This window comes from Mobula hypostoma, chromosome 6 (genome assembly GCF_963921235.1).
Source record: "Mobula hypostoma chromosome 6, sMobHyp1.1, whole genome shotgun sequence".
Lineage (NCBI taxonomy): Eukaryota > Metazoa > Chordata > Chondrichthyes > Myliobatiformes > Myliobatidae > Mobula > Mobula hypostoma.
In genome coordinates this window covers 170,854,408-170,881,306 of record NC_086102.1, presented here as the reverse complement: position 1 = coordinate 170,881,306, position 26,899 = coordinate 170,854,408, and the positions used below count along the sequence as shown (strand labels likewise).

Below are 26,899 nucleotides of genomic sequence, written 5' to 3'. Positions count from 1 at the left end.
AGAGTGATCAGCAGCACTGGGGCTCCACAGGGGACTGTCTTGTCTCCCTTTCTCTTCATCATTTACACCTCGGACTTCAACTACTGCACAGAGTCTTGTCATCTTCAGAAGTTTTCTGATGACTGTCATAGTTGGATGCATCAGCAAGGGAGATGAGGCTGAGTACAGGGCTACGGTAGGAAACTTTGTCACATCGTGTGAGCAGAATCATCTGCAGCTTAATGTGAAAAAGACTAAGGAGCTGGTGGTAGACCTGAGGAGAGCTAAGGTACCGGCAACCCCTGTTTCCATTCAGGGGGTCAGTGTGGACATGGTGGAGGATTATAAATACCTGGGGATACGAATTGACAATAAACTGGACTGGTCAAAGAACACTGAAGCTGTTTACAAGAAGGGTCAGAGCCGTCTCTATTTCCTGAGGAGACTGAGGTCCTTTAACATCTGCCGGACGATGCTGAGGATGTTTTACGAGTCTGTGGTGACCAGTGCGATCATGTTTGCTGTTGTGTGCTGGGGCAGCAGGCTGAGGGTAGCAGACACCAACAGAATCAACAAACTCATTCGTAAAGCCAGTGATGTTGTGGGGATGGAACTGGACTCTCTGACGGTGGTGTCTGAAAAGAGGATGCTGTCCAAGTTGCATGCCATCTTGGACAATGTCTCCCATCCACTACATAATGTACTGGTTGGGCACAGGAGTACATTCAGCCAGAGTCTCATTCCACCTAGATGCAGTACAGAGCGTCATAGGAAGTCACTCCTGCCTGTGGCCATCAAACTTTACAACTCCTCCCTTGGAGGGTCAGACACCCTGAGCCAATATAGGCTGGTCCTGGACTTATTTACATATTACTATTTAATTATTTATGGTTTTATTACTATTTAATTATTTATGGTGCAACTGTAATGAAAACTAATTTCCCCCGGGATCAATAAAGTATGACTATGACTATGACTATGCTGTCTGAATTCCCCTGAATTCTTGTACTCATTGCTTCATTTCAGATTTCAAGTATTTGCAACATTTTACGTATAAACAGACCTGAGCCATTTAGCAGCACATAAAGGGCGATGGAAATCTGGAAATGCTTGGTCAAAGCCTGGAGCGACTGAGTCTACTGGAATATTAAAGCTTGAAGGCAACATAATTCTGTTAGGGAAGTGTGGAAATAACACTGAACAAAGGAAGATAAATAGAATTAAAATATAGATCAGCTACAATTAACTGATGGGAATGCAGGCTTGTGGGAGAGAATAGCCTCTGGTAGCAGCTCCCAAGTTGCAAATTGACATCAATTGATATAATGAACTATTAATTAGTTATAGTTGCTGCTATTAAGGTGATAGAAAATAACTATGGGCCAGCCTCTGTGATTAGGTCCCATTATATTGATTGATTGATTGATGTATCTATTAATTAATTAATAATTTCTTTCCTTCCTCCCCCCCCTCCCCCGTTTGCACAGTTTGTTGTGTTTTGCACACTGGTTGTTTGTCCTTGCTGTTGGGTGTGGCCTTTCATTGATTCTACTACGTTTCTTGAATTTATTGTAAATGCCCACAAGAACATGAATCTCAGGTTGCATATGCTGACATATATGTACTTTGATAGTAAATTTACTTTGTACTTTGAGACGACGTCAATGATGTGACCAGTCTCTAATGCTACTCCTTCACCCATTCCCCTTAACAACTGTTTAATCTATTTAGCTCCAAACTTGGAAAACGGATTTGCCTTGAATAATCTCCACTACCAATTTGCCAACTGGTGGAACATACACTTCTGCAATTGCAGTATACAGTTCCACAGGGCATTCAGGAAACCCTTCGTTCTGTTTTACCTAACCTCACAAAAGCTGAGCACAGAGCTTATCTCTAGACAAATATCCATTCTAATAAATCTACAAACATTGGAACAATTAATGAACACATATGGCCATTACGCCAACTGCATTGAAAAGGCTGTCGGGGTGATTCACTTAATTCACTTACCTACAATTGTGAGGTTAACTTGAACTTGTTTGCTTCCTATCTTATTTTCGGCCAGTAAGTTGTAGCAGCCACAGTCATCATGCTTGGTTGAAGAGATGATTAGCTTACTGCTACTGTCAGTATTTTCTATTTTTATATGATCACTTTCTTTAATCTGAAACAGGAACAAAGTAAGGGATGAAGAGAGAAAACTTTCCATTATTTTAGCTGAGTGAACCTGAGACAAAACTCCACAATGTTTCCCAGGCCCTTCAGTTCACCGAGTCCACAGTAATCCATTGACACAATTCCCTTTTGCTTACTGCCCATTACGCCGTTAGCACTTAGGGTAGCAATGAAGGTTCATTGCTGCTTCTGTAACATATTATTTGGCCAGTCAGGGTTGTTAGCCCTGAGCTGAACCTCTGTACCTGGAGGACCAGTGGACCACACTTAGTCTGTCCTCTACCCTTTGACCTGTTTGGCATGGGATTCTTTGACCAAGAATCAAAGCACAAGGCCCTGACTCCAGAAAACATCGCTCTCTGGTTCATTGAGGCACGCAAGCCTCCAAACCCTATGGCAAGGTTGTGGGCTTCTTAGACGTATTTATACACCGTTAGCATTTCATTCTCCTCACTTACCCATCAGCTCTGCACAAAACTCTACTGTTTCCCTATACTGCAGAGGCAATCTACAGTAGTCAACTAACCTAATCTTTGGATATAAGAGAGAAACAAAGCATACAAAGGAAACCCGTGCAAAATGTACATATTCCACATGGACAGCAGGATTGGCCCCAGGTCTCGGGGATTAAGAAATACTTCCCATCAACCATTCAGTTTTTGAAGCAATCTGCACAACCCTCATCACTACCTCAGCACAGCAACACCATCACCATTTTGATCAGATTAGGTTTTGTAAATTCAAAACAGTAAACTAATTCAAAGGAAAACACGGGAGTCCAAAATGTGGGTCTAACTTCCGAGTTTTCTTTAAGCGAGGAACGCATATAATGTGGTAGGATGAAGACACAAGCAATTCGTGTTTTTATACATATAATCCAGAATTAGTCATTTAAATGAACAAGAATGCTTAATCAAACTACACACACACACACACACACACACACACACACACACACACACACACACACAGAGTACATAGAACATTACTCAAATATTACTGAAATATTAAATACACGACAGATCACTTTGCACAACAATGGACATTTTTTTCCACAGTCGAATTGCATTCTTTCCTGTAAAACTGTATATAATTTATGTTTAATTAATGTTTTTCTTTGTGTGAAGCTGTCTATTGAAAGCTGAATGTCAAGTTTATCATTGTACGCATGAGTGCAAGTGAGCACAGTACAACCAGAAACGTCACTGCAGCAGCAACAGCGGCACGTACCCTGTGCATGCACACATCTACTTGTTCAGAAGACAATAAATGCAACTCTTTTCAACTTTACTAATCAAACATGCATGTCCTTTCAGGCAGAAGCAGCCAGTATTTAAGTGAAAGGATTGAAGATTACCTGTTTTCTAAATTTTAGCCATGTGTAGCTGAGTGGTGGTGTTCCAGCAATCTTACAAAACAGCTCTGCGGATTCTCCAGCACGGACTTTCATGCTTCCAGGACACTGGAGTATCTGCGGTGGAATAGCTGTTGAAAATAAACATCATAATGAAAGATTAGGAAATTTCGGTTGCTGTGGGTGACTACTTCATGTCCATGTAGTTAGAAAAATACTCATATTGACAGTAAAACTGGAAAAGGTTAAGACTGTAATTTGGTTCCTGGTTAATAACTTCTGACTTATAAAGGTGGGAGGAGAAGATGGCAGCATGCCTGCGTGTGCGCAGCCCTCCGGTGAAAAATGATATCGTATCTGTTAAATAGGGGCCGTGGACAATTCTGATTTGATGGCAAATGGCCGTGAAAGCACAGAGGAACATCTGGAGAAATTTCTGAAACGCCCGTTCGCTGCTGTCATTACTGTGTGGTTGGGAATCTTTTGGAGGGTAGGCCTCAAAATCCCCGGCCTTGCCTGCTTTTAGCGACCGTGAAGGAGGTTGAATCGTTCGGACAGAGATGGCGCTCAGTACTCGGTGTCGGAGAGCTGATCAGAGCTCGAGGTTTTCGGATGACTCAGAGTCGGATTGTGGTCGGCATGGCAGGGAGAGTTTTTCCTCCTTCTCCCATCTGCGTGAGATGTGGGACAATTGAGAAACTTTGAACTTTACTGTGCTCATGGACTTCTTTATCAAGTTATGGTATTGTTGCACTGTTGTAACTATATGTCATAATTATGTGGTTTTGTCAGTTTTTTCAGTCTTGGTCTGTCCTGTGTTTTGTGATATCACACTGGAGGAAATAACGTATCATTTCTTAATGCATGCATTACTAAATGACAATAAAAGAGGACTACGTGTCTTCATAATCTAATCTAATCCTCCTGTCGGGTGAAAATAATGCAATTCTAAGAAAAACGATTTGAATTTATTATAAACTGTCCTCAGCTTAAAAAAAAACTCTGCAACAAAGTGCAAAAGAGAAAGGAAAAGGTTAGTGACTTCAACCTGCATGCTAGTCTATATCAGTGAGCCTGATCCTGAATATGCATAATTTCATTAGACTTCAAATGGTTAAACAAGCTTAGGATAAACACATTGCCCTCGAAGATTTACAGGTAAGACGAGCTTTTTCAGCTTTTTTTTTGTACTTCCTTTTCATCTAATACAGCACAACTCAGCATTTGTCTTTTAATCAATATTCTGGTAAAGTAAACATCATTATATGGCTTCATTTGCAGCCGAAGCAATTTCACATAATAAATTTATTAGCCAAGATCACATGAAAAACATACTACAATATGATTTTGCAAACAAATGTTACAGTACTGTGCAAAACTCGTAGGCACATATACATATCTAGGGTGCCTAAGACTTTTGCACAGTACTGTATTTGTCAACATGGAGTGAAGAGTGAGTTTGTAAATTTGATGTGAGCAAAAGACGTTGGGAGTGGCGAGGAGCGGCACGGTAGGGGTGTAGGACAGGTGGCAGAGAAGGAGTGTGGGGGTTTGATGGTGCGGGTGCAGACACACCCAACCCTGAGACACCAGGTGAGGTCAATTGATAGTAGCAATGATAACAGACTAAATCTGAAAGTTCTTATTTTTACATAGATGTAATTACCTTGACTTTATGTGACTAAAAACCCACACCATTGTAGCTAATTGCCCTCTGAAGGGGCTAGAAAATCCAACAACTCTGCCACACCATTTTCAGAAAAGATAACCCACAATATGGTTACTGCAGGAAAGGCCCCAAGGTGAAAGGTGAAAGGTGAAGGGTGATCTAATTGAATGGTCTAGCTAGGGGCCCAATGCTCCAATAGTGCTCTAATGACTACAGCTCCAGTTCGTGTTCCTACATTCAATATCTTCTTAGAGCAACAAAGGATCAATAAGAAATATCAAACATCAGAAAATAGGAGAATCAAATTGAATATTTGGAATAAAATGGAAGTATTCCTCAGAAGGGCTAGTCCTAAAAAGCATATCTGTTTGCCTTCATGTGACATTGTTAGAAATGTATCTAAAAAGCAATGATTTCATTGAATCTCCCATATTCTTACTCCTTAAGGCAGTGAATAACATGCTCCACATTTCTATTTTTAGTCCAAACTTTATGTTATCTTTATTTTAACTCCAGTTTGAAGATTGGACCAAAAAATGCCGGCTTAGCCAGGGCCATGGAAGTCCAATGAAAGAACAAAATAACGAAGTAAGCTGTCCCTTTCCTTTGACTATTCATTAAGATCATTAACTATAAAAAAGGAGATTAAGTTCATTAATGAGGGAAAAAAAAGCAGAATTATTTCATGACTTGCCCGCATACCAGTGTTAAAAGCTAATTATCTTTTAGCCACAAGAGATTTCCTTATGAACATTCAGGCCTAAGTCCCTGAAGTTCAAAAACTAATGGTAGATTTAGTGAACCAATACTCCAGAACACTACAGCTGATCGAGCATATTTTATTAATCTGATAACTAAGTAGGAAATAGTTTGTAAAATGTATGTGGCTTGTTTAATCAATCATAAATTATTATCCAGCTGGGATAAGTTCAAGTCAATTTTCCACAACTGCAAACACATGGAAATTAGCAATCTTGTTTTTCGTTAGGCGTGTGTACCTTTGCTAGTGCACTGGAAGAGACCAGAGAAAGGGAGGAAGATGTGAGGGTAAGATTTTGAATTATACAAGGTTGCAAAATCTCAACTTAGTCTGAGAATGAACAGTATGCCAAATGACAGTTTGGCAAAAAATAAAAGAAGACAAAGATAAACTTGCTTCTTGAAATGAAACATCTTACCTGGTTTGGGAGGAGTTTTGGGAGTCGGTTTCTTTTTAATGGTGGCTTCAACTAAAAGAAAATAACAAAGGTAAGCTATTAAAGTAAGTCACAAATGAGTCTTTTATGATGCTGCATGTTACAACGCATTTAAGTATATTGTTAAAGAAAAGGCCAACTTAGAATCAGAATCAGATTTAATATCATCAGCATGTGTCGTGAGCTTTGTTCACTTTGTGGCAGCAGTACAATGACCAATGTTGACAAAAACCTGAATTACAGTAAGTTTATATATGTATATTAAATAGTTAAGTTAAAATAAGTAGTACTAAAACAGAAATTTAAAAAAAGGAGTGAGGTAGTGTTCATGGGTTTAATATCCATTTAGAAATTGGATGGCAGAGGGGAAGAAACTGTTCCTGAATCACTGTGTGTGTGCCTTCAGGCTTCTGTACCTCCTTCCTGATGGCAGCAACGAGAACAGGGCATGTCCTGGGTGGTGGGAATCCTTAATAATAGATTGCATTCACCTTAGGTGAATGTTGTTGCCAAATTTTATTCACGAGCACAGCTATAAGCAACTACTGCTTGGCTTTTAGGTTCTATTCCCGACTGCGTTTCAAAGACTCAGTATTTGTATAGACCTGCCTTCTAGCAGGATAGTGTTAAACCTCTTACTTGGATCTTCTGAAGGCCTTTGACAATGTATTGCACAGGAGGCCGCGTAAGAAGATAAGAGCCCATGGTATCACGGGAAAGATACTAGCATTAACAGAAGACTGGGGGCCGACAGTAAGAGATTGGGAATCAAGGGGGGCCTTAGTGCAACACTATGCAGCTCAGGGCATCGGAGTTCAGAGTTCAATGCTGGCGTCTTCTGTAAAGAGTCTATACGTCCTCCCTGTGGAAGCTGCCCCGGTTTTCCCCCACTGTCCAAAGATGGACTATTTAATAGGTTAATTGGTCATTGTAAATTGTCCATTGATTAGGCAAGGGTTAAATCGGGGTTGTCAGGAGTTGCTGAGCAGCGTGGCTCAACAGGCTGTAAAACATTCCATGCTGGATCTCGAAGTAAATAAATACGTAAATAAATTTTCTGGTTGGCTGCTGGTGACTAATGGTGTTCTCCAGGGATTGGTGTTGGGACCGCTTCTTTTCACTTTTTATGTAACTGATATGGATAATGGAATTGACGGCTTTGTGGCCAAGTTCACGGACAATACGAAGCTAGGTGGAGGCAGTGTTGACGAAGCAAGAAGTCTACAGAAGGATTTAGACAGATTAGGAGAATGGGCAAAAACTGGCAAATGGAGTACAGTGTCATGAAGTGTATGACCATGCACTTTGGTAGAAGGAATAAAGGAGTAGACTTTTCGAAATGGCGAGAAAATTCAAAAATCAGAGGCTTAAAGGGACTTGAGAGTCCTTGTGCAGGATTTCCTAAAGGTTAACTTACAGGTTGAGTTGGTGGTAAGGAAGGCAAATGATTTTAGCATTGATTTTGAAAGGACTTGAATATAAAAGCAAGGAGTTAATGGTGAGGCTTTATAAGGCATTGGTCTGGTCACACTTGGCATTGGAGAGGATCTGGTGGAGGTTCACGATAATGATTCTGGGAATGAAAGTGTAAATGTACGAGCGCGTTTGATGGCTCTGGGCCTGTACTTACTGGAGTTTAGAATAATAAGGGAGATCTCACTGAAACCTGCTGAATATTAAAGGGCCGACAGAGAATGGTTGTGAACAGGTTATTTCCTATAGTGGGAGAGTCTAGGAGCAGAGGGCACAGCCTCAGACTCGAGGGATGTTCATTGAAGAGGAATTTATTTAGCCAGAGATGGTGAGTCTGTGGAATTCATTGCCACAGACTGTTGTGGAGGTCAAGTCATTGGGTATATTTAAAGAAGCGTTTGACACCTCTTGATTAGTCAGGGTGTCAAATATTACACAAAGAAGGCAGGAGAATGGGATTGAGAGGGTAAGTAGATCAGCCATGATGGAATGGTGGAACATGTTGACTGGCCTAATTCTGCTCCAATGTCTTATGGTCTCTTGCAGCATCATATTTGAACTTTGCTTTAAGTTTCTAAGTTACCATCTTCTTGTTTATATGAAATAATTAATGCTATCCAAATTTATTTATTTTAAGTGAAGACAAGGAGAAAAAAAATGTATTTCTGCAAGAACAAACAATCTGCTAGAGAAATTCAGTGGGCTGAGCAACATCTGTGTAATGAAGGAACAGCTGACAATTCAGGTCAAAACCCTCCTCGACCACGACTGAGACTGTTTTCAGCGCCTAGTTGGTTTAAAGAGACCACGATCCTCAAGCAGCTATACCAAGTAATCAGCTCACACCAGTGTTCATTAAAATTTTAAGGAATTTTGATTAACATTTTATCACATTCAAAAAATTTTACTCAATCATCTTTAAAAAAAATATAACTTCTGAAATGCTGATTGCTTTTGTAAAACTATTGTGTGTAAAACCATGATGAAAAGTCAATTAATGAGTGTACTTTCCATGGATTTGATTCCAACTCCATCCTCCAAAACTGAAAATCTAATGAACAGAAGCTGATCACAAGCAAGAGAAAGATCAGCAGATGTAAACAAGAGTAGGGACTCTTGTCCATACAAGGGCCTAGGCCCTTCATCAGGACTGTTTGGCCTGCTCTGCTTGCTGAGTTCCTCCAGCAGCTTGTGTGTGTTGAATCGAAGCTAAGACGAGATTTCTTGCACGGGAAGCAAGCAACCTACCCAAAGAAATACACTTCAAAACTTGCTACCTCAATCAGGAAGGTACACGTTTTTACATGCTTAAAGGGACAAGGGTTGGCGACAATAGCAATCTGATTAAAAACACCATTTCAAACTCTAGCAATATATGCGATTTAAAATGGAAGTATGAGGAAATTTTAACAGATAACTCATAAAAAGGGCCTGAAGGATCATTGGGGACCCGAGTCACCCCAGCCACAAACTGTTCCAGCTGCTACCATCCGGGAAATGGTACCACAGCATTAAAGCCAAGACCACAGGCTCCGGGACAGCTTCTTCCACCAGGCAATCAGACTGATTAATTTACACTGACACAATTGTATTTCTATGTTATATTGACTGTCCTGTTGTACATACTATTTATTATAAATTACTATAACTTGCACATTGCACATTTAGATGGAGACATAACGTAAAGATCTTTACTCCTCACGTATGTGAAGAACGTAAGAAATAAAGTCAATTCAATTAAATTTAAATTCAATTCAGTTCTTTCGGAACATGCCCAATCTCACCATAATCTTAAACTGGCATAATGCATCATAGAGTCATAGAAAAGTACTGCACAGAAACAGGCCCTTCGTCCCATCAAGTCCATGCTGAACCATTTAAATTGTCTATTCCCATCGACCTGCACCCGGACCATAGTCTCCATACCCCTACCATCCATGTACCTATCCAAACTTCTCTTAAACATTGAAGTTGAGTTCACATGCACCACTTGAGCTGACAGCTAATTCCACACTCTCACGACCCTCTGAGTGAAGAAGTTTCTCCTCATTCAATTGTATGTACATGTATACTCCAAATACAGGGGCAAGGGGGGAAGACCCAGATTTGGAAGTGAATAGAAGTTGAGAAATCTTCATTTACTGTATTTTCATAATGTGAAACTATGAAAACTCCAGCTATTACCAGAATAACTTGTACTTGCATAGTACTTTAAGATATTAAAGCACCCAGATCTTCACAAGTGGGATCAAAACACAGATGCATGTTGTGAGAAGGCCAATATTTGAACTATTACAATTGCTTTAGATCAATTACAAACAACACAATATTAAGGATTGTTGTGACTGGTTTAGTGACAACAGAAGATATTCCTCCAGGCCTGCAGTTTCCTTATTTATTCCTGTATCCCTCATGCTTTTCTCAACTTGTGGCCGTAAGTTAGATATCAAATGTTGAAGACCTGCAGAGTGAAGGTACCACACACGTTCAGATGGTTCAGAGATTCTGCAGGTGTTGGCCATCTTGAGCAACACACACAAAATGCTGGAAGAACTCAGCAGGCCAGGAGGGACACAAACAGTCAATGCTTCAGGCCTGATGGTCCTCATGAACAGTGTCAGCCTGAAATGTCAACTGTTCATTTCCCTCCATAGATGCTGCCTGACCTGCTGGGTTTCTCCAGAATTTTGTTTGTGTTGCTCAACTGCGGATGGTTCATGTATTAACCTGAAGTTTCTTTTCAAAAGTTTTCTTCTGGTACAATGTTTCCATGTGTCCATATTCCATGGAAGCTATTCATTGCATGAGTCCATATTGGCTGACAGCACCATCTCTTTCCCCCAGAATTTTTTCCGGTAACCTTTTGCCAGTAACTCCTTTCCATTACTACCACAAACCTACTGTATGCTGGGAGGGGGTAATTAACCTACCAACCAGCACACCTTTGGGGTTTGCGAGAAAGTTGAAGCACCCAGAAACCCACACAATCACAGTGACAATGGGCAAACTCCACCCAGACAGCACCATAACTCAGGATAGATCTGTAAGGCAGAGGTTTGACCACCTGCACCATTGTGTGACCTGTTCATTTCCTTCTAACTTTGAGTTTCCAAGTATTTAAAGCATCTTGTATGATTACAGCATGACTACTTGCAGATTTTAAATGCACACATATGGTAGTCCTGATTGAAAAGTGTAGGGCACTTTGAAAATCATTAACTATAAATTGCTTGAAGGCCATGCACCAAATGCACCAATAAGACATGGGTCCACACACAGTACCCCTTCAATTCGGGCCAATACCTCACCACCACAGCAGGGCCACCCTCCTTAGGCAGGATGGTACAGCAACTACCTGAGAGCCCAAGAACAGACCTGAAATAGGCAGCATCCATGAGCAGCAATAACGTGATGCTTGCTCTCAAACCATGCCTTGGAATGTGAACTGCTGCAGGCACAGTCACGAACAGCAACGGCACACTACAGGAGTGGCCTTACTAATGGGACCATACATGGAACAGTTCAAGGGGAGGGCTCATTTGATGCAGCTGAACAATATTTTAGAAAAAAGGTATGGCATCGCATTTAGAGTGCAGAAGAAAGTTAAGGTAAGCCATTAGTACAGTGTGGACAAGGCAAAACTTTCCAATCATGGGCGGTTGACTTGATTATCACCTTAACTGGCTCGGTCCTGACCGACACTGAATCACAGAATCAGTGAACAGTGGAATATGAGTCCATACCAGTCTTGCAGAGCCATTCCCATTCTATTGTCCCATTCCTCAGCTGAGCTGAAACAAGCTAATCTTAAGGAGTTTCCAAAAAAATGAGAGAACCTGAAGGAATCCATACAGCGTGTCGTGTCAATGCTAGCTCTTTGAAAGAAGAGTCCGCTACCCTTGCTCTTTGTCTGTCACCTACTAAGTTTTTCATTTTTAAGAGCCATCTATCTTCCTGATAAAATCAGTCTCTTTTTCAGGTAGAGGGGTAAACTTTCAGAGGTACGAATGGTGGCTTGCAGATAATGAACACTAAGCTGAATGGAAATATGCCTTTTGATTTTGGGTTTTATACACGGTTTTCTCGCTCTTTGTTGTCGCCATTTGTGCAATTATTTTTGCGTGTGGGGAGATAGGTTTGATGTTTTTTCTTTGAATGGGTTGATTCCATGGTTCATTGTTTTGTGGCTGTCCATACGGAAGATAAAGATTTCTGTTCATATGCTGCATTTGTAGTTTGATAATAAATGTACTTTGAATCTTTGAAATGCTCCCCTCTAGGCCTAATAATCTATGTTATTGGCCAACTGCTAGAAGAATACATTTTTCTATCTATTCACCTTCCTGTAAACTTCACTAAGTCACTGATTAATGTTTCTATTCCAAATTTCTCCAACACACCTCATTTTGGTACAAAAATAACCATAACCATATAACAATTACAGCACGGAAGCAGGCCATCTCGGCCCTTCTAGTCCATGCTGAACTCTTACTCGCACCTAGTCCCACCGACCTGCACTCAGCCCATAACACTCCATTCCTTTCCTGTCCATATATCTATCCAATTAACTTTAAACGACAATATCGAACCTGCCTCAACCACTTCTGCTGGAAGCTCGTTCCACACAGCTACCACTCTCTGAGTAAAGAAGTTCCCCCTCATGTTACCCCTAAACTTTTGCCCCCTAACTCTCGACTCATGTCTTCTTGTTTGAATCACCCCCACTCTCATTGGAAAAAGCCTATTCACATCAGCTCTATCTATCCCCCTCATAATTTTAAATACCTCTATCAAGTCCTCCCTCAACCTTCTATGCTCCAAAGAATAAAGACCCAACTTGTTCAACCTTTCTCTGAAACTTAGGTGATGAAACCCACGTAACATTCTAGTAAATCTTCTCTGTACTTTCTCTATTTTGTTGACATCTTTCCTATAATTTGGTGACCAGAACTGTACACAATTCTCCAAATTTGGCCTTACCAATGCCTTGTACAATTTCAACATTACACCCCAACTCCTATACTCAATGCTCTGATTTATAAAGGCCAGCATACCAAAAGCTTTCTTCGCCACCCTATCCACATGAGATTCTACCTTCAGGGAACCATGCACCATTATTCCTAGATCCCTCTGCTCTACAGCATTCTTCAATGCCCTACCATTTACCATGTATGTCCTATTTTGATTAGGCCTACCAAAATGTAGCACCTCACATTTATCAGCATTAAACTCCATCTGCCATCTTTCAGCCCACTCTTCTAACTGGCCTAAATCTCTCTGCAAGTTTTGAAAACCTACTTCATTATCTACAACTCCACCTATCTTAGTATCATCTGCATACTTATTAATCCAATTTACTACCCCACCATCAAGAACATTAATGTATATGACAAACAACATTGGACCCAGCACAGATCCCTGAGGCACACCACTAGTCACCGGCGTCCAATCTGACGAACGGTTATCCACCACTACTCCCTGGTGTCTCCCATCCAGCCACTGCTGAATCCATTTTACTACTTCAATATTAATACCTAACGATTGAACCTTCCTAACTAACCTTCCGTGTGGAACCTTGTCAAAGGCCTTACTGAAGTCCATATAGACAACATCCACCACTTTACCCTCGTTGACTTTCCCAGTAACCTCTTCAAAAAATTCAATAAGATTTGTCAAACATGACCTTCCATGCACAAATCCATGTTGACTGTTCCTAATCAGACCCTGTCTATCCAGATAATTATATATATCATCTCTAAGAATACTTTCCATCAATTTACCCACCACTGACGTCAAACTCATAGGCCGATAATTGCTAGGTTTACTCTTAGAACCCTTTTTAAACAATGGAACAACATGAGCAGTACGCCAATCCTCCGGCACCATCCCCGTTTCTAATGACATTTGAAATATTTCTGTCAGAGTCCCTGCTATTTCCACACTAACTTCCCTCAAGGTCCTAGGGAATATCCTGTCAGGACCCAGAGACTTATCCACTTTTATATTCTACTGCAGAATGTAAGAATTCACTTTCCATATTTAGTAATGAAAATGCAAGGGACTTGCAGTTTATTAAAGTGAATTTAGACGTTATTTAGCAACTATTGTATTCACCTAAATGAAAAACAAATACATATTCTGATTTTTGACTGCCCTTGTCTAAACAGAACATTGTAATTCTAGGCATATTCCTTACAATTTTATGCATTCTACCATTGAACAGGGAATTGAATAAAACTGGTAAAAGTATTTGATTCTTTTTATGGGGACTGTATTATGTGTCAATGTTTCTGACTGTTAATAAAAACAATTTAACATCAGAATGCACCCTACCATCTAATACTTCACAAGAGTAAAGTTATATTGTTCTACTAATGTTCATGTTCTGACACCATGCCAACCAGGTCTATTTTAAAAACCAATGCAATCATTTAGATTTTTTAGGATAGCTTCTAAATTAACTAGGGTTCTCCTTACAAGTTGGGCCAAGTGTTTGGTACGATGACCTTTGCAAACCTCAAAGATGGTCTCAAAGCTTGTTAGCAGCTTGACTATGGATGCATGTAATGATAAAATTGCAACCAACAGTTCTGTTTGGGAAAAGTCTTGAGTATACGATTGAAAGATAACCCGTTCACTATCCCTACAAGGATAGTTTTAAGATGAGTCAGTTGTTCCTGGAAAATCAATCAAGGCCACTGTTGTTTTCCAATTCTTCACAAAACATTTAATATGTTAGCATGAATGATGCTGATGTTTCGTGGATACTAATTATTCAGTTAAGTGCAATGTGGCATCTAAGTCGACCCGTAAGTAAGACCACCTCTTTGAACAACACAGTTTTCCATTTTCTCTAACATCTGTACAAATGGGTAAGACCCTCTCTCCAGATCTCAGAGATTCCCTCAAAAGTTTGTTACCAACTCAGATAAATATTTGTCTCTAAATTACTTGCGTGTGTTAGGATAATTAGTTTCAGCTGAATCTTTTAATAGGTCAACGTGTCAGGTCTGAGGAACAATTATGCCTACAGAAGGGAATTAAAATATCATGTCTTACTTTGTTGTTAATAATGAATTGAAAATTCTGTGGAAAAAAAAGTGTAAAACTGGCCAGAACAAAAGTGAACCGAGAAAAACATTTTGAAATTAAGTCACTTCATATCCTTTTCTCAAAAAATACAAAACTTGATTGTTTTACCATTGCTGGGGCAGAACTGGAGCTGAATCCAAGCAGTGGGGCTCAGGTCAAAGAGCGAGGAAAGAGACAATGTTTGGCTGATTTAAGCACAGGGCCAGATCGAAAGGGTTGGGGTGTTGGGGAAGGGAAGGGATAGGCTGCTCTTCAGCTCACTGCTCCACAAGGTTTACTCATCTCTACACTGGACTGAGGCTCTGGCCTGCAACTAACGGGCTCCTGGATCGGCTCCAGCATGAACTGACTTCTTGGCTGAGGACTCACTTTCATGAACTTTAGTCCGCACGATTTGTCCTTTTTCTTTTCTGCACATTGGTAATCTGGTGGTCTTTTTTAATGGGTTCTCTTGGGCTTCTTTGTTTCTGTGGCTGACTGTAAGATGACGAATTTCAAGGCTGAAGACAGTGCACATTAAACGTACTTCAAACCTTGAACTCTTCTTTTCCTCCAACTCCATTTTAAAAGAAAATGTAAAATTAATTTCCTTTAGATAAGATGAATCTTGTGAATCGGGGACCGACTGTGATATTATCACAAAGTGACCAAATATAAGTGAAGCAAAACATCTGGCAGAGGGGAAACTGAGCCTTGTTGCTAGCATTTAAACTAAAGACAGGCATCATTGGCTTTGCATTATTTCTCTCTATTAAACTATTTAACTGAAAGATCATCTTCCATTTGAAGTGTCCATGTCATTAGCACTTTGGCCATGTAATATCTTTGGAATAGTTTAGTGAACTAACTTTGCCTTTTGCTCACATTTTGTGGGGGCATGTAAAGATTAAAAATACTTCTTCAGATATGTCCTTTTTTGGTCATATTGAAAACAGCAATAAAAATCTGCCAGAGAAGTGCTAGAATACACAATTTGTGCAACTCTCAACCTACCGTCCAAAAATATTTCAGGGAATTCTTAGCAGTTATTTCACACCCATTAACACCACAGCACTTCACAATTAAATAGGGAGCTCATTTCTGCTTTGAAACAAAGAAACATTCTGTGTATTATAAACATGAGAAATTCTGCAGATGCTGGAAATCCAAAGCCATACACACAAAATGCTGGAGGAACTCAGCAGGCCAGGCAGCATGTATGGATTCTTGAGGGAAGGTCTCAGCCCAAAACATCGACTTTTTATTCCATAGACAATAACACCAAAAGATTTAGGAGTGGAATTAGGCCATTTGGCCTGTCAAATCTGCTCTCCCATTTCACCCATGGCAGATCCATTTCCCTCTCAGCCTCAGTCTCATGCCTTCTCTCCATATCCCTTCATGCCCTGACTTATCAAGAATCTATCAACCCGTGCTTTAAATGCACACAATGACTTGGTCTCCACAGTCGCCTGTGGGAAAGAATTCCATAGATTCACCATTCTCGGGCCAAACAAATTCTTCCTCCTCTCTGCTCTAAATAGACATCCCTCTATTCTGAGGTTGTGCCCTCTTGTCCCACACTCCCCGACCACAGAAAACATCCACTCTATAAAGGCCTTTCAACATTCGATAGGTTTCAATGAGAACTCCCTCATTCTTCTGAATTCAAGTAAGTGCAGGCCCAGAGCCACCAAACAATCCTCGTATGATAAACCTTTCAATCCTGGACTTATTTTTGTGAACCTCCTTTGACCCTCTCCAATGCCAGCACATCATTTCTTAAGTAAGAACCCCACACTGCTCACTATACTCCAAGTGAGGCCTCAATGGTGTTTCATTAGGACTCAACATTACATCCTTGCTTTTATATTCTAGTCCTCGCGAAATGAATGCTAACATCACATTTGTCATCCTCATCACCGACTCAACCTGCAAATTAACCTTTAAGGAATCCTGCACAAGGACCCCCAAATCCCTTTGCATCTCAGAGTTCTTAATTTTTTTCTCCATTTAGAAAATAGTCTACACTTTTATTTCTTCTACCAAAATGTATCACCATATACTGTATTCCATCTGCCACTTCTTTGACCCTTCTCCTAGTACTTCTGTAGCCTCTTTGCTTCCTCAACACTATCTGCCCTTCCACTTATCTTGGTACCATCCTCAACTTGACCACAAAGCCATTAATTCCATCATCCAAATCATAATGTAAAAAGAAGTGGTTCCAACACAGACCCCTGTAGAACACCACTAGTCTCCAGCAGCCAACCAGAAAAACCTCCCTTTATTCCCACTCTTTGCCTCCTGCCAATCAGCCATTCCTTTATCCATTCTAGAATCTTTCCTCTGATACCATATGTTCTTATCTTGTTATCAGCCTTATTTGTGACACCTTGTCAAAGGTCTTCTGAAAATCCAAATACACAATATCCACCAAATCTCCTTTGCCTATCCTGCGTGTTATTTCTTTAGAGAATTCCAACAGATTTGTCAGGCAAGATTTTCCCTTCAGGAAAATATTTCCATATATTAAGAGAGGTTATATATGTAATGATTAAACTATGGAGTTTAGGTCAATGGTTCAGAGAAAGTATGAACTTAAAAAGAAAAATCTGATTCAATGTGGCATTGCTAGGTGAGACTACACCCCTCCTGTAGGATATGGAATGCACATGGGCCAGGTTCCTGTTCTTGGTACTACATAACCAATGCACAACCAGTTGGGAGGTCCACGCCTGAGCCTCCGTTATGTTCTTGGATGCCATTGTTGGTTGTATTTGCACAGACAAGTCAACCAAGAGATGGAATCACAATCAGGCGATCTACCTCACCAGGAGTGATCACAATTCCTGAGTCATTCCAGTTTGTTAATTTGTTTCTTTGAAATTTCATTTGGACTGTATTAAACTAATACAGCATGGAACAGGCTCTTCAACACAATTTGTCCATGGAGACCTAGGTGCCTATTTAAGCTAAACTGGTTTGCCTGAGTTAGGTAAATATCCCTCTTGATCTTTCCCTTCAATGTGCTTCCTGAAATATCATTTTAATGTTGTTATTTAATTAATTTATTAATTTATTTATTGAGATACAGTGCAGAGCAGGCCCTGCTGTCCCATTCAAGCTGTGTCATTCGGCAAACCTCAATTTGACCCTAGCCTAATCACAGGTCAATTTACAATGACCAATTAACCTTGTTCCTTTTTACTGTGGGAAGAAACAGGAGCACCCAGGGGAAATCCACAGGGAGAACGTCCAAACTCCTTACAAGCATTGGCTGGAATTGAACTTGCGTCACTGGTATTGTAAAGTGTTGTGCTAACCACTATTCTACTGTGCTGCCCCTCTTTATCCCCCTCTACTTGGCAGTTTGTTCCATGTATGCACCACCCTCTGCATGAAGAAGTTCTGCGTCAAGTCCTTTTTAATTGCACTTCCACACACCCCCACCGATCATAAAAACATTGAAGATGATGGATTGGGCATGTAAGGAGAAGTGAGGCCAACCGCAACATCAAGACAGCACCTCATTGGCACAGTAGAGGCAGAAATGAGGACACTGAACCCCACCTGGGACACAATAGAGAAGATGGCCAAGGACGGACAGAGATGGGGGACCTTCATTGTTGCCCTAAATGCCAGTGGCGTGAGAGGCAGTAAATAATTTCTCATCTTAGACCTATGCTCTTTAAATTTGTCTCCCTTTCGCTGGGAATATGTGAATTCACCCTGTCTGTGTCCCTTTCACCCTACCCATGCCCCAAAGAAGTAGAAAGATCAAGTTCAAGTTTATTGCCATCTGACTGTACATACATCACATACAGCACATAGAACAAAATACTACCACAAATAAGTTAAGACAATATAATTCCAAATGCATGTAGTGTGCAGCACAGGTAAACCGTAAACAGTTTAGTAACCAGTAAACTGCTCGATGTCCTAGTAACGAGACCTTACTGGTGGCAGGGTATCTCATAGCCCGAGGAAAGAAGCTATTACCCAGTCTGGCAATCCTAGTCCTGATGCCCCTCTATTTCTTTCTTAATGGTAGTGGGTCAAAGAGATTGTGTGATGGGTGATAGGGATCTTCAACAAAGCTTCTGGCCCTTTGTATAGCATCTCTTGGAAAGGATCACTAATAGGATGGAGAGAGACACCAGTGATCCTCTCAGCAGATTTTTCTATCCTCTGTAAGGTCTTGCAGTCCTTGCAGCTTCTGTAACACACAATGATGCAGGCAGACAGGACAATCTCGATGGTGCACTTGTGCAGAGCTTTTAGAATGACGGCGGGGGCCTTGCACACCTCAATCTCCTCAGACGCTGCTGTGCCTTATTGACTAATGAGGATATGCTGTGGGTCCAAGACAGGTCGTCCATATGTACACACCAAGTAATTTTGTGCTCTTCACCTTCTCCATGGCAGAGCCATTGCTGTGCAATTGAGAGTGGTTGGTTAAAAAGTGATCAAGCCGTATGAAAATTTGCTTGCAAATTTCAATTGCATCAAATTTCAATTGCAAGTATTCTATTCAAAGAAGTGCTTCACGTTAGTCAAACGAAGAAGGAATTCAAGAAAATATCAATGGAGAGTATTGGCTAGGCTGAAAATGGAACTCAATCTGGAGGGAAGTTAGGTAATATCTTATTCGGGGGGGGCAGGGGGAGCATACAAAAGGAGATTCATAAATAACAGGAAACAGAAAGTACGGAAAATATCTAAGGATTCTTGAAGTGCTTGTTCATAGCCCCTTAAAGGTAGCAGAACAGAAAAGTAAGGTGGTTATGAAAGCATTCAGGATACTCTGGTGGTTAAGGAAGATAACACAAGAACAGACTCATGCTCGAACTGTTTACAACATAACTACACCCGTGTGTAGTTCTCAGAAAGCTTGTGAAAGTCAGAAGGGAATTTCAAACAGAGGAGATTCTGCAGTTGCTGGAAATCCAGAGTAATACACTCAGCATTTTGGAGGAACTCAGCGGATCAGGCAGCACCTATGGACAGGACTAAGCAGTCAACGTTTCTGGCTGAGGCCCTTCATCAGGTCTAGAAAGGAAGGGAGAAGCCAGAATAACAAAGTGGGGGAGTAAAAACTAGAAGGAATATTCTAGAGGGCAATAAAATAGAATATTTATAAAATATTTATATTGAAGAATAGAATATAGATGGGAACAGAAGGGACATTGCTAAGACATAGAATTTTACTATGAGGAAAAACTGGCTGAGCAGAAATAGTTTCCATTGAATCAGCAAAAGCTAAATAAATATTTGATTGAGGTGTATAAAATTACTTCAGAGTGGCAAAAGAAGCTATTTTCCTTATCGGTCGATACCTGAAAGATGGTTTTGAGAGGAGCAAAGGAACAATTTTTCATCCCAAGGACTGTGAAGGCCTGGAGCTCACAATGTTTAAGAGACAGATTGCAGACGCCCTCATCATACATTGGGTGAGTGCTTCATGTTGCAAAAGAGACAGGGCTAACTAGACAAAGAAATGAAAATCTGGAACAGGCTAGAAAGATTCTTCTATTTACCAGTATTGTTTAGATGCACCAAATGTTCTCCCACTATGCAGATAATCTCCACTTTTCACTGAAGGTGTCATTGCACCCATTCTGGAAATAGCACAGCATAGTTTCAACCTTCTGCGGTGATGGTGCAGTAGTATAGTGGTTTCCAACTTTTTTTACCCCACAGACCCCCACCATTAATTGACAGGTATAACACAGATGAAGTGAAGGTCTTTCTCTTTGAAGGGATATTGAACAGTTAAACGTACTAAAACATGTTTGATAATATTGGTCAATGGCTGATACTTTTTCAATGCGCATGTTTTTTTTTGCCAATAAAGCCATTCCAAACAGTTTTTCATTTGAACAGAAATACAATTTCCACATGAATTAAGATTTGTTACACCATAAAGCTGTCCAACTGTTGCTATACAAGGTTAATTCTGCAATTCTGTGTTTCCAGAGAACAGTGCAATTGGATTAGTGTGCTTGGAGTCAGGGCTACAGGTAGGAAGTCAACAGAAGAGGTGTGTCCTAGATTATTGAAGAAATAGCAGAACACTAATGTTCTGATGATGATCTTAGCTCTTTTTTTGCTCTTTACATTTGTTAGTATTTCCAGCGTTTACTGTTTTTATTCCAGATTTCCATTGTGAGCAGATTTGTGGATTCCTGGTTGCCTAACTAGATTGAGCTGTTTAGACCATATGATCGTAAGACTGAAGAGCAGAATTTAGCTATCTACCCATCAAGTCTGCTCCACCATTTCATCATGGCTGATCTATTTTCTTCTCAGCCCCAAACTCCCACCTTCTCCCAGTATCCCTTCATGCCCTAACTAATCAAGAATCTAACAGCCTCTGCATTAAATGTACCCAATGACTTGGCCTCCACAGCCGCCTGTGGCAATGAATTCCACAGGTTCACCACTCTCTGGCGAAGAAAAGTCCCCCTCATCTCCATTCTGAATGGACGCCCCTCTGAATTCCTAGACTCCCCCACCATAGAAGACATCCTCTCCACACCCACTCTATTGAGACCTTTCAACAGTTGTTCGGTTTAGTGCAGTAACACAGGGAACTTTCAAAAGACACCCAAACAACAGCATGATAGTCCAACCAATAAAATAAAAAATGCAATTAAAAATACTGAGTGGATACTAAATACTAAATTCGCTGAAGGTTAAATGGCAAAGAGTTACAGTGAATAGTCAATAAACCGTCAGAGTGGGGGCAGCTGTGAGATGACCACTGTATAGTTTGAGTCACCACATTACCGGGAAGACTTGATGCACTGCAGAGACTGCAGAGGGGATTTATGAGAATGCTGTCAGGACCAGAACATTCTAGCTATGAGAAAAAGTTGTTTTCTTTAAGAAGAGGACATTAGGGGGATTTTTCCGAGATTTATAAAATTATGAGGGATTTAGTTAGAGTAATTTGGAACAACCTATTTATCTTAGCTGAGGGATCAAAATAAGTGGATGTACTGTAGGTAGAAAATATGCAATAGGAGGCTGGGAAGGGAAGATAAGAAAACATATTTTCACCCATGGGGCAGTAAGGGTCTGGAACTTACTATCCAAAAGAGTGCTAGATGTGAATTTGTAGTGGTGGATAATCATATATGGTTCTTTTTCCAACAGGGATTGACATGACTGACACGCCCTCCAGGGTCATAACGTTTCCATGGTTTTCTGATGTTCCTCAGAGATCAGTTTCAGAGTCACAGCTCTCTTACTGGATATTCAGGGTGCAAGTTCAAAGTTCACAGGCGACACAAAATCCTGACAGTCTTCAAGCAATGTGAGAATGATCAAAGAATGGAATTTAATACAGGAAGATGTTAAATCATTCATTTCCGTCACAAGACTGAGGGACACTGGATAAATAAGTTGGTTTAACTTATTGAATGGATGTCTTCAAAGTTCAAAGTAAGTTTATCAAAGTATGTATGTTTCACAATATACAACCCTGAGATTCATTTTCTGGTGGGAATTCTCAAAAAACCATTTTAGAATCAATAGTAGACCACACCCAACAGGGTGGACAACCAGTGTGCGAAAGACAACAAACTGCAAATGCAAAACAATAAAAAAAAGGAATAAATATTGAGAACATGCCATGAAGAGTCTTTGAAAGTAAGCCCACCCTAGGTTGTGGGAACAGTTCAGTGATAGGGCAAGTGAAGTGGAGTGAGGTTATCCCCTCTGGTTCAGGAGCCTGATGGTTGAGGGGTAGTAACTGTTCCTGAACCTGGTGGGGCAAGTCCTGAGGCCCCTGTATCTTCTTCCTGATGGCAGCAGTGAAAGGAGAGCATGACCTGGGCGGCTGGAGAGGGTCCCTGTTGATGGATGCTGCTTTCCTGCAACAATGCTCCATGTAGATGTTCTCAATAGTGGGGACGGCTTTGCCTGCGATGGACTAGGCGGTATCCATTACTTTTTGTAGGATTTTCTGTTCAAGGGCTTTGGGGTTTCCATTTGGGCTGTGAAGCAGCCAGTCAATATACTCTCCACCTCATATCTATAGAAGTTTGTCAAAGTTTCAGATATCACGCCAGATCTTTGCAAACTTCTAACATGGTACTGACGTGGTTTCTTCATAATTGCACTTATGTGCTGAACCAAGGACAGATCCTCTGAAATGATAACACCGAGGAACTTAAAGTCGCTGACTCTCTCCACCTCTGATCCCCTGATGAGGACTGGCTCATGGACCTTCAGTCTTCTCCTCCTGAGGTCAATAATCAGCTGCTCAGTCTTGCTGACAGTGAATAAGAGGTTGTTCTAATGGAATCACTCAGCCAGTTCTTCAATCCCTCTCCTGTACGCTGATTCATCGCCACCTTTGATTCAGCCAACGACAGTGTTACCGTCAGCAAACTTAAATATGGCATTGGAGCTGTACTTGGCTACTCAGTCATAAGTGTAAAGCCAATAGAGCTTGTACAGTAAGATGAACTCTTGACTTCACAATCTAACTTGTCGTGACTTTGCACTTTATTACCTGCCTGCTCTGCACTCTGTATCTGTAACTGTAACACTAAGTCTGCATTTCTCTTGTACTTCCTCAATACACTGATGTGTTGAAACGTTCCGCATGGGTGGCATGCAAAATGAAATTGTCACTGTACTTCAGTACATTTGACAATAATAAACCAATATACCAGTAATTTTAATGGGGTACAAGAAGGGAAAGACTCAAAGATATGAACGAACAAACTTTTGAAGGAAAGGTAATATGTTGAGTAACCTGATAAAAGCATTTGTTAGTCTGAGGTTTGAAAAGAGCAAAAGAAAACATAAATGAGGATGTTTTACTAAATTGCGTAAAATATTCATTAATCTCACCTGGATTATTTATTCATCACACTTTAAGGAGGCTGGTAAAGCTTCAGGAAAAGTGCAGAAGTTATTCACCAGAATGGTACTGTGGATTTGGAACTTTTGTGTTCTGGACAAACTGAAGAAGCTGTGGTTGTTCCCTTTGGGACATGGAAATGTTGAGTGGAATTTTGATGGAGGTGTTCAAACTGATGAATGAGTTCAATGGATTAAATATGGGAAATTTTCTGAGACAAATGGATCAGTAATCAATGGATCACAATTTAAGGTGACTAGGAAAACAAAAACTTGAATGAGGAAAGAACAGCTTCCACCATGCAAGCTGTGATCTGGAGGGTACTGCCTGAAGAGAGTCCGGAAATTTGATAAATAGTTTAACAGAAAACCATTTTAAGGAGTAAGAGCCAAGCTGTAAGATCAATTTGCTAGCTTCACTAAAGAACAGTACAGGGGAAATGGGCCAATAGACCTCCTTCTATGCTCCATAATTCTATTATTCATTTATTTTGAAATAAACAAAGTACTTAATGTAAACATTTCATTATTTAGTCCATGAATGTCATGAACTTGCTCAGTTAAAATTCATCATAATTTAGAACAGCTCAACATAGGTTATATAAGTTTGAACCTGGAGTTATTAATATAATGTAGAAAAGTAATGTTACTTCCAATGCCACAGAGAAACAAATTATGCTGGTATCCCCTTTCTTTTTAAAGACCTCCGCTCAAGATTATTTATGAACTCTATAAAAGAATAATATCCCTACTTGAAAAGTCTTTAAAAGAAATAAACATTTTACATTAAAAAATTCTCATCCACATTTGTATCTTTTTCAAAAAAAGTACATTTTAATTCATAAGATTAAGAAGAAAATATGGAGTCTGGACAGTTAACTTCAAACTGCTCTACATTAGCTTTTGATATTTAGCATTCATAGCATACTTTGTGCTACAATTTAGAAATTCTCATATCCTGCGCCAAAGGTTAAACCAACATAATATATCACCATCACAGATGACATCTTCTTTAGCGAGTAGTCTACAATTAATGGGAAAATAGCTGAAAGCCCAATCCATTCCTTATTTGGAAACAGGTTGGATAAATTATCTTTACTTACCACAATCTGTTTCTGAAGTGGGACTAGGAATGGATTTTGTCTTTGACTTTTTCTCAGTGGGTTTAGGAGTATTTGGTTCAGCTACATCTGAAATACAACAATTATAAAATAATCTGGACTGAATGACAAATAACATTCTGTTCTGCTTTGCTCTGCTTTATTTAAGTAGTAGAAAACATATTGTTTTGAAGATAACTTTTCTTAAGTCAAAAACAATGCTGCATAATGAATCCAATTTTATTTTAATTGGTTGTTTGGAAACACTGAGATTTAGGAAGTTGCCTAATTTTTTGAGTATATCATGACAATTTTACGTCAAGAAATTACTATAAGAACTCTAGATCAATTTTCACACGTTTCATTAATATGCTATGATATTTTAGCCATCTTGCATATAATTGCTAAAAGTCACTTCTATTCGGTCCAGTAATGTCGAATGTTGATCTTAAGGGAGCATTTTTTTTCTTGCATAGGCATTTTGCTTCTGATACAGACTAGTGGAAGGAATTTTGTTTTTAATTGTTCCAGTTTAATGACAGGAAGAAAAGACAAACAACATTGCATGAGGGGAATGTTTTTCATTGTGAGTTCTCAGGCTGCCGAATGCTCTTACCAACCACAGTAACCGAGCAAGTACACTCCACTTTCCCTGCAGAGTTCTCAGCAATGCATCTGTACTGGCCTTCATCTTCAGGCAGAATCTCCTCAATTGTAAGTGTACAAAGTGACCCTGACACAAATAAAAGCTGATGAGAGTTCACTGGCCACATGGATTTTAAACTATGATTCAAATATACTTCAACCTTTACACGGTTTCTGAGGTCATATTAATTAACTCCAGATTTATATGGAAAAAACCGTCTAAGCTCTGCAAAAGACTATTACAATAAGGTCATAAAATTTGCTTTAAGTATTCTTTTCAGATTATATTACTGGTGTGTAATGTCAAAGAAAAAAGTAACCCACAAATATCTTGCCCAGCCCTTTAAAAGATTGAATGAAGGTAAAAGTTCTGTTAGTAAGTTAGTCAATGTAATTTAATTAATAAATTCTACGAAAAAAGTTAATTTTAATTGTAAGCACGATGTGCTGATTTTAGGTATATCTGTTAGGAATTATCTTAAAACTCTCTCTAATTTTGTAAGTTAGTTACCTTCTTGAGACACATTAATGAACTTGGATGACTTGATAGCTTTTCCATTTATAGTCCAGGTGACCACAGGGGGTGGGTTGGCCACTACCCGGCATTGCAACAATAAACGTTCACCATCTGTTATCTGAGTATCCTTTAATGTTTCCTTGAAGACAGGTGCACTGTCTGTGCTCTCAGATTTCTCCTCAATTAGCCCACCATCAACAAATGAACATCCATCTTTACAATCACCACCATCGTTTAAAGCCACTTTTACAGGCTGATTGCTGTCAGAATTGTTACTTGTTACTTTTTCAGTGGAAGTTTTCTTCTTTGAGTCCAGAGCACTCCTGAAGTCAGGCTGTGCTTGCTTTGGTGTGATCACTTCTTGCGGTGAAGTTTTGGAAATGTTCTTTTTACCCAAGACTGCCCGGAAATCTATCTGTTGGGGGCTTGAAATTTTCTTTTCTTCTTCAAAAGAATTAGTTGCTTTAACATGTCTGGACAGAGAGTCTCGGAAGTTCATCTGCTCTGCTGACCGTTCCTTCAGTTCCTCTTCGGAAAAGCTCTTGGTGATAACTTTCTTCCCCAGAACACAGCGGAAGTCTTTCTGCTCAGCCTCCTGCTCTTTGAGTTGCTCTGCAGACTGCTCTTTGGTTTCGACTTTTCTCCTAAGTACTCCACGGAATGTTTGATCGTTGCTAGTGTTTGCTTTAGTTTCTGCAATACTCTTCTTGACACTACCCCGTCTATCAAAATCCTCTATGCCATCACTGGAACCCTCCTCCTTTTCAGAGATGCTGACATTCAGTTGCGCCTTACTGCCACCAGCAATGAAAGGAAAGAATTAAAAGGAGGTTAGTTTGG

The 26,899-nt window shown here is 40.1% G+C and overlaps 1 protein-coding gene across 5 annotated transcripts in view; it reads right to left on the bottom strand.

The window, feature by feature from the left end:
- LOC134348611 (myosin light chain kinase, smooth muscle-like) overlaps nucleotides 1-26,899 on the bottom strand; it is a 365,048-nt gene that overhangs the window by 80,722 nt on the left and 257,427 nt on the right. For 4 of the 5 annotated variants that reach the window (XM_063052250.1, XM_063052248.1, XM_063052253.1 and 1 more), the window contains 6 exons: nucleotides 26,054-26,853; nucleotides 25,514-25,630; nucleotides 24,901-24,987; nucleotides 6,359-6,409; nucleotides 3,515-3,642; nucleotides 1,993-2,146 (listed from right to left, as the gene is read on the bottom strand). In XM_063052250.1, coding sequence (XP_062908320.1) covers nucleotides 1,993-2,146; nucleotides 3,515-3,642; nucleotides 6,359-6,409; nucleotides 24,901-24,987; nucleotides 25,514-25,630; nucleotides 26,054-26,853 — 1,337 coding nt within the window. The remainder of the gene's footprint in view (nucleotides 1-1,992; nucleotides 2,147-3,514; nucleotides 3,643-6,358; nucleotides 6,410-24,900; nucleotides 24,988-25,513; nucleotides 25,631-26,053; nucleotides 26,854-26,899) is intronic. The other variant, XM_063052252.1, reaches the window with a different exon arrangement.